We start from the raw sequence: 16,115 nt of genomic DNA on the forward strand, positions 1-16,115 counted from the left end.
ACATGACAACAATAAGACAACAAATTCAAGACAACAAGACAACAATAAGACAACAAATTCAAGAAAACAAGACAACATGACAGCAATAAGACAGCAAGACGACCACATGGCAACAATACGAGTTAAAAAAACAACAAAACAAGACAACATGACAACAAGACAACAAGTTCAAGACAACATAACAACAAGACAAGTTCAAGACAACAACAAGACAACAACATGACAACAATAAGACCACAAGACAACAAGTTCATGACAACAACAAGACAACAACAAGACAACAACAAGACAACAACAAGACCACAAGACAACAAGTTCAAGACAACACAACAACAAGACAACAACAAGACAACAACATGACAACAACAAGAACATCAGACAACAAATTCAAGAAAACAACAAAACAAGACAACATGACAACAACATGACAACAAGAAGACAAGACCAGCACATGGCAATAAGACAAGACAACAAAACAACAAGACAACAACAAGAAGACAAGACAACAAGTTCAAGACGACATGACAACAATAAGACAACAAATTCAAGAAAACAACAAGACAACATGACAACAAGACAAGCAACAAGACAACAACAAGAAGACAAGACAACAAGTTCAAGACAACATGACAACAATAAGACAACAAATTCAAGAAAACAACAAGACGAGTTAAAAAAAAACAACAAAACAAGACAACATGACAACAAGACAACAAGTTCAAGACAACAACAAGACAACAACAAGACAACAACATTACAACAACAAGACCACAAGACAACAAATTCAAGAAAATAAGACAAGATGTCAACATGACACCAACAAGATGACAAGACAACAAGTTCAAGACAACGAGACGAGAAGACAACAACATGACAACAAGGAGATAACAAGACAACAAGATAAAGAAAAACAATACAAGACAACAAGTTCAAGAAAACAAGACAAGACCAGAAGAGAAAGATCAAAAGTCAAGAAAAGAAAAAAAAAAAAAAACGTAAAAACAAAAAACAGAAAAAAAGGATTACAATTAATAAATAAAAATGAAACAAAACAAAACAAATCCAGATGAAATTACAAAAATAAAATAACATATAAATACAATAAAAACTACAACTGCTCTACTTCTACTCACGTCCAGCGGCCGGCGGACCCCCAGCACCACGGCTCCAGGCTCCGCCCCCTTCAGCACCCGGACCGCCTCCTCCAGACTCATCCGGTCCAGACCGGTGCGGTTCACCGACACCAGCCGGTCGCCCGGCAACAGGCGGCCATGACGGTGGGCGGGGCCTCCGGGGACCAGCGAGCGGACCACCATGACACTGAGGCCCGGGTCCAGGGGGTCCTGGACACAGGGGTCAGAGGTCACAGTGCGGCTGGTGTTGAACTATGGGTTAAACTCGGGTCAGATTGGGGTTAAAATAGGGCCAGATCGGGGTTAAACTCGGGTCAGATTGGGGTTAATCTAGGGTCAGACTGGGGTTAAAATAGGGCCAGATTGGGGTTAAAATAGGCTCAGATTGGGGTTAAACTCGGGTCAGATTGGGGTTAATCTAGGGTCAGACTGGGGTTAAAATAGGGCCAGATTGGGGTTAAAATAGGCTCAGATTGGGGTTAAACTCGGGTCAGATTGGGGTTAATCTAGGGTCAGACTGGGGTTAAAATAGGGCCAGATTGGGGTTAAAATAGGCTCAGATTGGGGTTAAACTCGGGTCAGATTGGGGTTAATCTAGGGTCAGACTGGGGTTAAAATAGGGCCAGATTGGGGTTAAAATAGGCTCAGATTGGGGTTAAACTCGGGTCAGATTGGGGTTAATCTAGGGTCAGACTGGGGTTAAAATAGGGCCAGATTGGGGTTAAAATAGGCTCAGATTGGGGTTAAACTCGGGTCAGATTGGGGTTAATCTAGGGTCAGACTGGGGTTAAAATAGGGCCAGATTGGGGTTAAAATAGGCTCAGATTGGGGTTAAACTCGGGTCAGATTGGGGTTAAACTCGGGTCAGATCGGGGTTAATCTAGGGTCAGATTGGGGTTAAACTAGGGTCAGATTGAGGTTAGTCCAGGGTCAGATTGAGGTTAGTCCAGGGTCAGATTGAGGTTAAACTAGGGTCAGTGGTCACCTGGTAGTCCAGGATGCTGAAGCCCAGCCCTCCGTCTGGATCCTTCTGCAGCTGGACGGTCTCCACATCTGGAGCCCACAGAGCCAGCTGCTCACCTTCATCATCATCATCATCATCATCATCATTCTGTGAGAGAGAGAGAGAGAGAGAGAGAGAGAGAGAGAGAGAGAGAGAGAGAGAGAGAGAGAGAGAGAGAGAGAGAGAGAATCGACACCATTATTTTACAGCAAAACAAAAAGACTGGATGATTTGTTTTTTTGTTTTTATTTTATTTAAATAAAAATTCTTAATTTATTTTATTATATTTTATTTTTTATTTAATATTTTAGGGTTTCCTTTAATAAACTTGTTTAGTTTGTCATATTTCTGAATTTATTTGATTTTTATTGAATACACACACACACACACACACACACACACACACACACACACACACATATATATATATATATTTTTGTTTTTTCATAATTAATCAAGCTTAATTACCACATTTTTTTCCAGTGTAGAGATTTGGACTTTTTAAAGTGTATTTTTTTTTAAGTGTAGTTTTTTTAAGTATATTTTTTTTTCCAGTGTAGAGATTTGGACTTTTTACAGTGTAAAAGTATTTTTTCCAGTACATAGAATTAGACTGATCTGGATTTTTTTCCAGTGTAGAGGCTTTTTTTTTTTGATAGTGTAGTTTTTTTAACCCCAGTGTAGAGATTTTTTTTGTAGGTTTTTTTATGTGTAGCTTGTTTTTAATCTTCAGTGTAGAGTTTTTTTTTATTTTTAATTTTGTAGTTTTTTAATTTAATTTTTTTAATCTCCAGTGTAGAGATTTTTTTAAATTTTGAATTTTTTTTTTAGTGTAGTTTTTTTCAATCTCCAGTGTAGAGACATTTTTTTTTATTATTTTTAATTTTCTATTTTTTTAAGTGTAGTTTTTTTAAATCTCCAGTGCAGAGATTTTTTTTTTAATTTAAATTTTGTAGTTTTTTTAGTGTAGTTTTTTTTTTTTTTTTTATCTCCAGTATCGGGATTTTTTTTTATTATTTTTAATTTTGTAGCTTTTTTTACTTTAGATTTTCTTTTTTAATCTCCAGTGGAGAATTCTTTTTAAAAAATTTCTCCCGTGTATTTTTTTTCCAGTGTAAAGATTTCTTTTCTCTCTTTTTTTTTTTTTTGTATTTTAAAGTGTAGAAATTTGAAATTTTTACAGTGTAGAAATTTCTACTATTTTTTTTATTTAGTTTTTTTTTGTAACACGATGCTTTTGATTTTTTTTTTTTTTTTTTTTTTTAACAGAGGAGTTTTTTGTAGTGTATTTTTTTTTTTACAGTGTGCTTCTTCACCTCGCTGCTCTCTGGAGCTCCTGGTTCTAATGAAGGTTCTGGTCCAGGTTCTGGTTCAGGTTCAGGTTCAGGCTCAGGCTCAGGTCCGGGGTCAGAGGTCAGAGGTCGGCAGCAGATGAGGGTGAAGGGGGGCGGAGCCTGACTGAGGAAGGAGACGACGTCGCGGCGGGACGAGCCGTAGAGCCGCACGCCGTTCACCTGGAGGCACACACACAACACTGTAACACAACACAGACACACAACACAACTACACAATGTAACACAACTGCACAAAGTAACACAACACGGGAACACAACTACACAACACTGGTTTAGACTACACAATGTAACAACACAACAGGTTGACTCAACAGGTTCAGACTGGTTTCCACCAGTCTGAACTGGATTCAACTGGTTTCACACTGGTGGAAAAACTGGTTTAGACTGGTTTAGACTACACAATGTAACACAACTACACAATGTAACACAACATGGGAACACATCTAAACTGGATTCGACTGGTTTTGCGCTGGTGAAAAAACTGGTTTAGACTGGTTTAGAGTACACAATGTAACACAACTACACAATGCAACAAACACAGTGTAACAAGCACAATGTAACAACACGGTAACACAACAACAAAGTAACGACACAACATGGTAACAACTACACAATGTGACAACACGGTAACACAAAAATGTAACAACACAACACAGTAACACAACTACACAATGTGACAACACAGTAACACAACTACACAATGTGACAACACAGTAACACAAAAATGTAACAACACAACACAGTAACACAACTACACAATGTGACAACACAGTAACACAACTACACAATGTGACAACACAGTAACACAAAAATGTAACAACACAACACAGTAACACAACTACACAATGTGACAACATGGTAACACAAAAATGTAACAACACAACACAGTAACACAACTACACAATGTGACAACACGGTAATACAAAAATGTAACAACACAACACAGTAACACAACTACACAATGTGACAACACAGTAACACAAAAATGTAACAACACAACACAGTAACACAACTACACAATGTGACAACACAGTAACACAACTACACAATGTGACAACACAGTAACACAACTACACAATGTGACAACACAGTAACACAACTACACAATGTGACAACACAGTAACACAAAAATGTAACAACACAACACAGTAACACAACTACACAATGTGACAACACAGTAACACAACTACACAATGTGACAACACAGTAACACAAAAATGTAACAACACAACACAGTAACACAACTACACAATGTGACAACATGGTAACACAAAAATGTAACAACACAACACAGTAACACAACTACACAATGTGACAACACGGTAATACAAAAATGTAACAACACAACACAGTAACACAACTACACAATGTGACAACACAGTAACACAAAAATGTAACAACACAACACAGTAACACAACTACACAATGTGACAACACAGTAACACAAAAATGTAACAACACAACACAGTAACACAACTACACAATGTGACAACACAGTAACACAACTACACAATGTGACAACACAGTAACACAACTACACAATGTGACAACACAGTAACACAACTACACAATGTGACAACACAGTAACACAAAAATGTAACAACACAACACAGTAACACAACTACACAATGTGACAACACAGTAACACAACTACACAATGTGACAACACAGTAACACAAAAATGTAACAACACAACACAGTAACACAACTACACAATGTGACAACATGGTAACACAAAAATGTAACAACACAACACAGTAACACAACTACACAATGTGACAACACAGTAACACAACTACACAATGTGACAACACAGTAACACAAAAATGTAACAACACAACACAGTAACACAACTACACAATGTGACAACACAGTAACACAACTACACAATGTGACAACACAGTAACACAACTACACAATGTGACAACACAGTAACACAAAAATGTAACAACACAACACAGTAACACAACTACACAATGTGACAACACAACACAGTAACACAACTACACAATGTGACAACACAGTAACACAAAAATGTAACAACACAACACAGTAACACAACTACACAATGTGACAACACAACACGGTAACAACTACACAATGTGACAACACGGTAACACAACAATGTAACAACACAACACAGTAACACAACTACACAATGTGACAACATGGCAACACAAAAATGTAACAACACAACACAGTAACACAACTACACAATGTGACAACACAACACGGTAACAACTACACAATGTGACAACACGGTAACACAACAATGTAACAACACAACACAGTAACACAACTACACAATGTGACAACACGGTAATACAAAAATGTAACAACACAACACAGTAACACAACTACACAATGTGACAACACAGTAACACAACTACACAATGTGACAACACAGTAACACAAAAATGTAACAACACAACACAGTAACACAACTACACAATGTGACAACACAACACAGTAACACAACTACACAATGTGACAACACAGTAACACAACTACACAATGTGACAACACGGTAACACAACAATGTAACAACACAACACAGTAACACAACTACACAATGTGACAACACAACACAGTAACACAACTACACAATGTGACAACATGGCAACACAAAAATGTAACAACACAACACAATAACACAACTACACAATGTGACAACATGGTAACACAAAAATGTAACAACACAACACAGTAACACAACTACACAATGTGACAACACAACACAGTAACACAACTACACAATGTGACAACATGGCAACACAAAAATGTAACAACACAACACAGTAACACAACCACACAATGCAACTCAGCACGGTGACACAACTACACAATGTAACACAACACAGGAACAACTACAAAATGTAACAACACAACTACACAATGTGACAACACGGTAATACAAAAATGTAACAACACAACACAGTAACACAACTACACAATGTGACAACACAACACAGTAACACAACTACACAATGTGACAACACAACACAGTAACACAACTACACAATGTGACAACACAACACGGTAACAACTACACAATGTGACAACACGGTAACACAACAATGTAACAACACAACACAGTAACACAACTACACAATGTGACAACACAACACAGTAACACAACTACACAATGTGACAACACAACACGGTAACAACTACACAATGTGACAACACGGTAACACAACAATGTAACAACACAACACAGTAACACAACTACACAATGTGACAACACAACACAGTAACACAACTACACAATGTGACAACACAACACGGTAACAACTACACAATGTGACAACACGGTAACACAACAATGTAACAACACAACACAGTAACACAACTACACAATGTGACAACACAGTAACACAAAAATGTAACAACACAACACAGTAACACAACTACACAATGTGACAACATGGCAACACAAAAATGTAACAACACAACACAATAACACAACTACACAATGTGACAACATGGTAACACAAAAATGTAACAACACAACACAGTAACACAACTACACAATGTGACAACACAACACAGTAACACAACTACACAATGTGACAACATGGCAACACAAAAATGTAACAACACAACACAGTAACACAACCACACAATGCAACTCAGCACGGTGACACAACTACACAATGTAACACAACACAGGAACAACTACAAAATGTAACAACACAACTACACAATGTGACAACACGGTAATACAAAAATGTAACAACACAACACAGTAACACAACTACACAATGTGACAACACAACACAGTAACACAACTACACAATGTGACAACACAACACAGTAACACAACTACACAATGTGACAACACAACACGGTAACAACTACACAATGTGACAACACGGTAACACAACAATGTAACAACACAACACAGTAACACAACTACACAATGTGACAACACAACACAGTAACACAACTACACAATGTGACAACACAACACAGTAACAACTACACAATGTGACAACACGGTAACACAACAATGTAACAACACAACACAGTAACACAACTACACAATGTGACAACACAACACAGTAACACAACTACACAATGTGACAACACAACACGGTAACAACTACACAATGTGACAACACGGTAACACAACAATGTAACAACACAACACAGTAACACAACTACACAATGTGACAACACAGTAACACAAAAATGTAACAACACAACACAGTAACACAACTACACAATGTGACAACACAACACAGTAACACAACTACACAATGGGACAACACAACACAGTAACACAACTACACAATGTGACAACATGGCAACACAAAAATGTAACAACACAACACAGTAACACAACTACACAAAGTGACAACATGGCAACACAAAAATGTAACAACACAACACAGTAACACAACTACACAATGTGACAACATGGCAACACAAAAATGTAACAACACAACACAGTAACACAACTACACAATGTGACAACATGGCAACACAAAAATGTAACAACACAACACAATAACACAACCACACAATGCAACTCAGCACGGTGACACAACTACACAATGTAACACAACACAGGAACAACTACAAAATGTAACAACACAACTACACAATGTGAGAACACGGTAATACAAAAATGTAACAACACAACACAGTAACACAACTACACAATGTAACAACACGGTAACACAATTACACAATGTAACAACACAGTAACACAACTACACAATGTAACAACACAGTAACACAACTACACAATGTAACAACACAGTAACACAACTACACAATGTAACAACACAGTAACACAACTACACAATGTAACAACACGGTAACACAATTACAATGTAACAACACAGTAACACAACTACACAATGTGAGAACACAGTAACACAACTACACAATGTAACAACACGGTAACACAACTACACAATGTAACAACACGGTAACACAACTACACAATGTGACAACACGGTAACACAACTACACAATGTGACAACACAGTAACACAACTACACAATGTGAGAACACGGCAACACAACTACACAATGTGAGAACACAGTAACACAACTACACAATGTGACAACACGGTAACAAAACTACACAATGTGACAACACGGTAACAACTACACAATGTGACAACACAGTAACAGAACTACACAATGTGACAACACGGTAACAAAACTACACAATGTGACAACACGGTAACAAAACTACACAATGTGACAACACGGTAACAAAACTACACAATGTGACAACACGGTAACAACTACACAATGTGACAACACGGTAACAAAACTACACAATGTGACAACACGGTAACAAAACTACACAATGTGACAACACGGTAACAACTACACAATGTGACAACACGGTAACACAACAACACAATGTAACAACACGGTAACAACTACACAATGTGACAACACGGCAACACAATTACACAATGTAACAACACAGTAACACAACTACACAATGTGAGAACACAGTAACACAACTACACAATGTGAGAACACAGTAACACAACTACACAATGTGACAACACAGCAACACAACAATGTAACAACACAACACAATAACACAACCACACAATGTAACTCAGCACGGTGACACAACTACACAATGTAACACAACACAGTAACAACCACAAAATGTAACAACACAACTACACAAACCATACAGTAGGACGCCATTCAACTGAAAGACACACACACAACTACACAATGCAACACAAACACAACACAGTAACGAACCGTAGAGCTGGACGCCAGTCACCTGAGACACACAACACAGTAACACAACAAAAACACACAACTCAGTAACACAATGCAACACAACATGACAACATGACAATGCACATACAATGTGTGTTGTTGTGTAGAGTGTGTCGTCGTGTGTCTCTTGCCTCCAGCAGCTCGTCGTCGGCTCTCAGGTGGGCGGAGCTTGCTGAGCTTCCCGGACTGAAATACGAGACGCGGTGGGCGGAGCTTAAGGAGGGCGGGACCGACGACACGTAGTGGTGTCCGTCAAACGAGTCCAGGTCCAGACCCAGCCAGAGGGCGTGGAGGGGGCGGAGCTAGAGGGGAGAGGGGGCGGGGCCAGACGAGGCGTTCAGGGACATTGGAAAACGTAGGATTATAGAGTTTTCAGAGTTTTGTTTTGTTTTTTTTCCTCACTTTAGAAGACGTCTGCAGCTCGGCGTCTTCGACAATCGGGTCCAGATGCACCACCTACACACACACACACACACACACACACACACACACACACCTTAAAAACCACATGCACACACACATTTTTACATTTGTAAAACACCAAGTGTGTGAACTCACCATGACTTGGTACTGAGGCCCCAGAGCCTGCTGCCACTTTGCTGCCCGCTCTGCACACACACAGACACACACACACACACACACACACACACACACACATCAATAACTCCACACCACTTTGAAAACACACACCTCTCTCCCTCGAAACCCACCTCGCTCGTTCTGCTCCTCCCTGCTCCGCCTCCCCGACTCCGCCCCCTGCCCCGGTGACACAGTGACGTCATCGGGCGCCAAGCCCCGCCCACCGGGGTCCAGCGAGCGCTCCGGGCTCCGGCGGCGGAGCAGCGTCAGGCGCACCGTGCTCCCCGCCTGCCGCATGACCTCCGCGACCTCCAGGTGGCTCCGGCCCTGCAGGCTGACGCCGTCCAGCTGGGGGGAGGGACCGGATCGGACCGGATCAGACCGGATTGGACCGGATCAGACTGGTTTGAATTGGTTTAACACTGATGAAAAGTAGCTAAAACACCATTTCTATGTGCAAAAGTGGAAAATGTAATCAGTTTTAACTTGATTCAACAGGTTCAAACTGGTTTACACCAGTCTAAACTGGATTAAACTGGTCTCACGCTGGTAAAAAACTGGTTTAGACTAGTTTTCCACTGATAAAAACAAGTAAAAATTGCATTTACATGGGGTAAAACTGGGGGAAAAACTGTTTTGAAACTGGTTTTAACTTGATTCAACAGGTTCACACTGGATTAAACTGGTTTCAGACTGGTAAAAACTGGTTTAAACTGGTTTTCTAGAGATAAAAAGTCGTTAAAACTTAATTTGTTTGGGGTAAAACTAGAAGACAACTTGTTTGAAACTGGCTTTAACTTGATTCAACAGGTTGAAACTGGTTTACACCAGTCCGAACTGGATTAAACTGGTTTCAGACTGATAAAAACTGGTTTAAACTGGTTTTCTAGAGATAAAAAGTAGTTAAAACTTAATTTGTTTGGGGTAAAACTGGAAAACAACTGTCTTTAACTTTATTCAACAGGTTCCAACTGGTTTACACCGGTCTACACTGGATTAAACTGGTTTCATGCTGGTAAAAAACTGGTTTAGACTGGTTTTCTGCTGAAATAAAAACATGTAAAAACTACATTTATATGGGGTAAAAAAGGAAAAAGAACTGGTTTGAAATTGGTTTTGAGTTGATTCAACAGGTTCAAACTGGATGAAACTGGTTTCAGACTGGTAAAAACTGGTTTAAACTGATTTCACGCTGGTAAAAAACAGGTTTAAAGTGGTTTTCCACAGACAAAAACGACTAAAAACTGCATTTATATGGGGTAAAACTGGAAAAAAAATGGTTTGAAACTGGTTTCAACTTGATTCAACAGGTTTAAACTGGATTAAACTGGTTTCAGACTTTTAAAAACGGGTTTAAACTGGTTTACTAGAGATAAAAAGTAGTTAAAACTTAATTTGTCTTAAAACTGGAAAAGAACTGGTTTGTAACTGGCTTTAACTTGATTCAAATGGTTGAAACTGGTTTACAAACTGGTCCAAACTGGATTTAACTGGTTTCACGCTGGCAAAAAATTATAACGATGCCTCACCGCGATCAGCCGGTCGTGGACCCGGATCTTCCCGCTCTGGTCGGCGGCGCTGCCGGGAACCACGTGTTTGACCAACACGCCCACTGCATCTGAGGAAGGAAGAAGCAACCCGTAAAAGGGCGTAGACTAGAGGATAGGGGGCGTGGCCTGGAGGGGCGGGGTCTCCCACCCTATTAGACAGGTTTAACTGGATTGAACTGGTTCTCCCTCCAGATTAAACCGGTTCTATCCAGCTCAAACCGGTTTTCTCTCAGATTAAACCGGTTCTATCCAGCTCAAACCGGTTCTCTCTCAGATTAAACCGGTTCTATCCAGCTCAAACCGGTTCTCTCTCAGATTAAACCGGTTCTATCCAGCTCAAACCGGTTCTCTCTCAGATTAAACCGGTTCTATCCAGCTCAAACCGGTTTTCTCTCAGATTAAACCGGTTCTATCCAGCTCAAACCGGTTCTCTCTCAGATTAAACCGGTTCTATCCAGCTCAAACCGGTTCTCTCTCAGATTAAACCGGTTCTATCCAGCTCAAACCGGTTTTCTCTCAGATTAAACCGGTTCTATCCAGTTCAAACCGATTCTCTCACCTTTGCTGCTCACGACCGACACCCCTAGACTCTGCCCCTCCCTCCGGGTCAAATCCACTTCCTGTATCTCAAATCCCTCCAGGTTGGGCTGAAACAAAACGCACCCCATTGGTCAGACCTCTCAGTTGGGCGGGGCTTTTGGAATCATTTGCATATTTAAAGGGACGGCGACCCGACTCACTGTCTTGGCGGAAGGGGGGAGGGAAGAGACGGGGGCGGAGTCTGGAGGCGGCGGGGGCAGGCGGGCGGGTGTCGCCGCCGGCCTCTGACCCCGGGGGTCCCGGCCAATCAGGAGGCGGGGGGCGGGGCCGGCGGCCTGCAGGGCGGCCGCCACCTGCTCGCTGCTAAGGCCGGCGGTGGGCGTGGCCCCGATGCGCAGGATGTGGTCGCCGGGCCGTAGGCGGCCGTCCTGATTGGATGGGAGGAAACTTACCGGTTACCAGCTGGTTAACCGGTTAGTCCATTCATGCTCAGAAGTTTGAGCTGTTGACTACTAACTACCAACCACTGACTACCAGCTACTAACTACTACCTACCAACCACTGACTGACGAGCTACTAACCACTGATTACCAGCTACTAATTACTGACGAGCAACTACTGACTACCAGCAACTGACTCTAGGCTACCGAACACTTCTCCAAACCACTAACTAGTCCCTTGGCTAACTAGTCCCCCTGACTAACTAGTTCCCTGACTGACTAGTCTCCCTGACTAACTCATCCAATGAGTAACCAGTTCCCCTGACTAACAAGTCGCCCTAAGTAGCCCCCTGACAAACGAGTCCCCCTGGACTAATGCCCTGACTAACTAGTCCCCTGACTAAGTCGCCCCCTAAATAGTCCCCTGACTAACTAGTCTCTCCACTAAGTAGTCCCCTGACTAACTACTCCCCCTGACTGACTAGTCCGATGACTAACTAGTCCTCCTAATTAACAATTCCCTTTGACTAACTAACTAGTCTCCTAACTAATTAGTGCCCCTGGCTAACTAGACCCCCTGACTAGTCCAGACTAACTCGTCCCCTGACTAACTATTCCAATGACTAACTAGTTCCCTGACTGACTAGTTCCCCTGACTAACTAGTCCCCCTCCCCCTGACTAACTCATTCAATCAGTAACTAGTCCCTCGGACTTACTCATCTTATGACTAATTAGCCCCACTGACTAACTAGTCCCGTAACTCGTCCCCCGGACTAATGCCCTGACTAACTAGTCCCCTGACGAAGTCGCCCCCTTTCTAACTCGTCCCCTAAATAACTAGTCTGTTGCCAAACTAGTCCTCCTAATTAACCAGTCCCCCTGACTAACTAACTAGTCTCCTAACTAATTAGTGCCCCTGGCTAACGAGACCCTCTCACTAACTACTCCCCCTGACTATCCAGTCCCCCTGACTGACTAGTCCTCCTGAATAACTAGTCCCGGCCGGCTGCTGACCCGGTGGGCGGGGCTTCCCTCCAGCAGGGTCCGAACCCGGTGGCCCACGATGCCCAACCCGAGGCCCGAGGCCCCGCTCTGCAGAAGGACCTCCTCCAGGTGGCCCCACTGCTGCTGCTGGTGGTCCAACCCGTGGTCCCAGTCGTGGTCCGGCTTCTGGTCCGGCGGATCCTGCAGGGAGGGAGGGAGGGGTCAAGTTGTCCCACAATGAAATGAGACAGTGAATGCAGCACAGCTCCTGGGACTGGATGGGACTGGTTTAAACTGGTTTCATGTTTATTTAAATTGATATTATACTGGTTTAAACTGGTTTCATGTTGTTTTAAACTGGTTTTATATTGGGTTAGATTGATATTATACTGGTTTAAACTGGTTTCATGTTGGTTTAAACTGGTTCTATATTGGGTTAGATTGATATTATACTGGTTTAAACTGGTTTCATGTTGGTTTAAACTGGTTCTATATTGGTTTAGATTGATATTATACTGGTTTAAACTGGTTTCATGTTGATTTAAACTGGTTCTATATTGGGTTAGATTGATATTATACTGGTTTAAACTGGTTTCATGTTGGTTTAAACTGGTTCTATATTGGTTTAGATTGATATTATACTGGTTTAAACTGGTTTCATGTTGGTTTAAACTGGTTCTATATTGGGTTAGATTGATATTATACTGGTTTAAACTGGTTTCATGTTGGTTTAAACTGGTTCTATATTGGTTTACATTGATATTATACTGGTTTAAACTGGTTTCATGTTGATTTAAACTGGTTCTATATTGGTTAGATTGATATCATACTGATTTAAACTCGTTTTCAAACTGGTTTCATGTTGGTTTAAACTGGTTCTATATTGGTTAGATTGATATCATACTGGTTTAAACTCGTTTTCAAACTGGTTTCATGTTGGTTCAAACTGGTTTTATATTGGTTTAGATTGACATTATACTGGCTTAAACTGGTTTCACATTGGTTTAAACTGGTTTTATATTGGTTAAGATGTATATCATACTGGTTTAAACTGGTTTCATGTTGTTTTAAACTGGTTTTATATTGGGTTAGATTGATATTAAACTGGTTTAAACTGGTTTCATGTTGGTTTAAACTGGTTCTATATTGGTTTAGATTGATATTATACTGGTTTAAACTGGTTTCATGTTGGTTTAAACTGGTTCTATATTGGTTAGATTGATATCATACTGGTTTAAACTCGTTTTCAAACTGGTTTCACATTGGTTTAAACTGGTTTTATATTGGTTTAGATTGATATTATACTGGTTTAAACCAGTGTGGTTGAATACAGTTTTACTCTCCATCGTGCATTTTCGCAGCCGTCCCTGAACGCCTCACGCACAGCTTACTCACCACAGCGACGGACCCAGGAGGCGGGGCCTGGGCGGAAGGGGGCGGGGCCTGCCCCGGCGGCAGGGAGGCCATCTGCTGACAGGAAGATGAGGATTAGCATGCTAGCTAGCATCTAACAAATTGTGTGTGTATGTGTGTGTGTGCGTGTGTTTTTGTGTCTTTTTTGTGTTGTGTCCATTTTTTTGTGTCTGTTTTTTTTTTTGTGAAGTGTCTATTTTTTGTGTCATGTCCGTTTTGTGTGTCTGTTTTCTGTTTTTGTGTCGAGTGTCTGTGTTGCACTTTTTGTGTTTGTTTTTTGTGTGTTTGCGTTTCTTTTGTGGCATGTCCATTTTTGTGTTTTTGTGTTGTGTCTGTTTTATTTCCTGTGTTTTTGTGTTGTGTGTCTCTGTTGTTTTTTTGTCTTTTTAATGTCCTGTCTGTTTTTGTGTGGTGTGTCCATTTTTTTGTGTTTTTGTGTTGTGTGTCTGTTGTTTTTTTTCATGTGTGTTTTTTGTGTCATGTCTGTTTTACGTGTTTGATTTTTTGCATTTTTTTTTTTTTGTGTTGTGTTTGTTTTCTGTCCAGTTATCTCTCCTGGACGAGGGGCTCTGCCCCACTGAATCATGGGAGGAAAACAAACACATTAGCATGTTAGCGGCTAACGCAACCTCCTGTCTAGATTCCACCTAGTTTTTAGAACCAGTCTGTTTTTGTGTGTTTGTGTGTTGTGTCCATTTTTTGTGTCTGTTTTGGTTTCGTCTCCATTGTTTTTTCAGTTTTTTTATGTCTGTTTTTTGTTTGTTTGGTTTTTTTTAATGTGATGTCCATTTTTTTTGTTTTTGTTTGTGTCATGTCCACTTTTTCATCAGTTTTTGTGTTGTTTTGTGTCATGCTCATTATTTTGTTTCTATTTTTTGTGTTGGGTCCACTTCTTTGTTCATTGTGTCCATTTTTTTGTTTTTTTTTATCTCTTTTTTGTGCCATATACTTTTGTCTGTTTTTTGCTTTTTTTGTCTGTTTTTGTATGGTGTCCAATTTTTTGTGGGTTTTTTTTTGTGTCGTGTCCAATTGTTGTATCTGTTTGGTTTCTTCTCTATTGTTTTAGAAGTTTTTTGTGTCTGTTTTATGTCTATTATTGTTTTTTTATGCCATGTCCATTTTTTTGTGTTGTGTTCACTTTTTTTGTCGCTTTTTGTGTTGTTTTGTGTCATGTTTATCATTTCGTGTCTATTTTTTGTGTTGGGTCCACGTTTTTGTCTGTTCTTTGTGTCCATTGTTTGTTTTTTGTCATGTCCATTTCTGTCTGTTGGTGGGGGGGGGGGGGGGGGGGGGGGGGGGGGGGTTCTGTCTGTTTTTGTGTGGTGTCCATTTTGTGTGTCCATGTTTTG

The 16,115-nt window shown here is 40.5% G+C and overlaps 2 protein-coding genes across 3 annotated transcripts in view; both read right to left on the minus strand.

Moving 5' to 3' along the window:
• The window catches only part of LOC115382236 (stonustoxin subunit alpha-like), an 829,400-nt gene that overhangs the window by 181,716 nt on the left and 631,569 nt on the right, over positions 1 to 16,115 (minus strand). The gene's annotated exons all lie outside the window — the stretch shown is intronic.
• Positions 1 to 16,115, minus strand: part of LOC115381309 (inaD-like protein) — a 53,519-nt gene that overhangs the window by 33,926 nt on the left and 3,478 nt on the right. Inside the window, exons 4-15 of the mRNA XM_030082588.1 lie at positions 14,749 to 14,820; positions 13,384 to 13,554; positions 12,129 to 12,356; positions 11,948 to 12,035; positions 11,368 to 11,456; positions 9,970 to 10,186; positions 9,818 to 9,867; positions 9,662 to 9,715; positions 9,391 to 9,561; positions 3,453 to 3,650; positions 2,119 to 2,244; positions 1,134 to 1,343 (exon numbers count right to left, since the gene is read on the minus strand). Coding sequence (XP_029938448.1) covers positions 1,134 to 1,343; positions 2,119 to 2,244; positions 3,453 to 3,650; positions 9,391 to 9,561; positions 9,662 to 9,715; positions 9,818 to 9,867; positions 9,970 to 10,186; positions 11,368 to 11,456; positions 11,948 to 12,035; positions 12,129 to 12,356; positions 13,384 to 13,554; positions 14,749 to 14,820 — 1,674 coding nt within the window. The remainder of the gene's footprint in view (positions 1 to 1,133; positions 1,344 to 2,118; positions 2,245 to 3,452; positions 3,651 to 9,390; positions 9,562 to 9,661; positions 9,716 to 9,817; positions 9,868 to 9,969; positions 10,187 to 11,367; positions 11,457 to 11,947; positions 12,036 to 12,128; positions 12,357 to 13,383; positions 13,555 to 14,748; positions 14,821 to 16,115) is intronic.

Source organism: Salarias fasciatus, chromosome 23 (assembly GCF_902148845.1).
Source record: "Salarias fasciatus chromosome 23, fSalaFa1.1, whole genome shotgun sequence".
NCBI classification, from domain to species: domain Eukaryota; kingdom Metazoa; phylum Chordata; class Actinopteri; order Blenniiformes; family Blenniidae; genus Salarias; species Salarias fasciatus.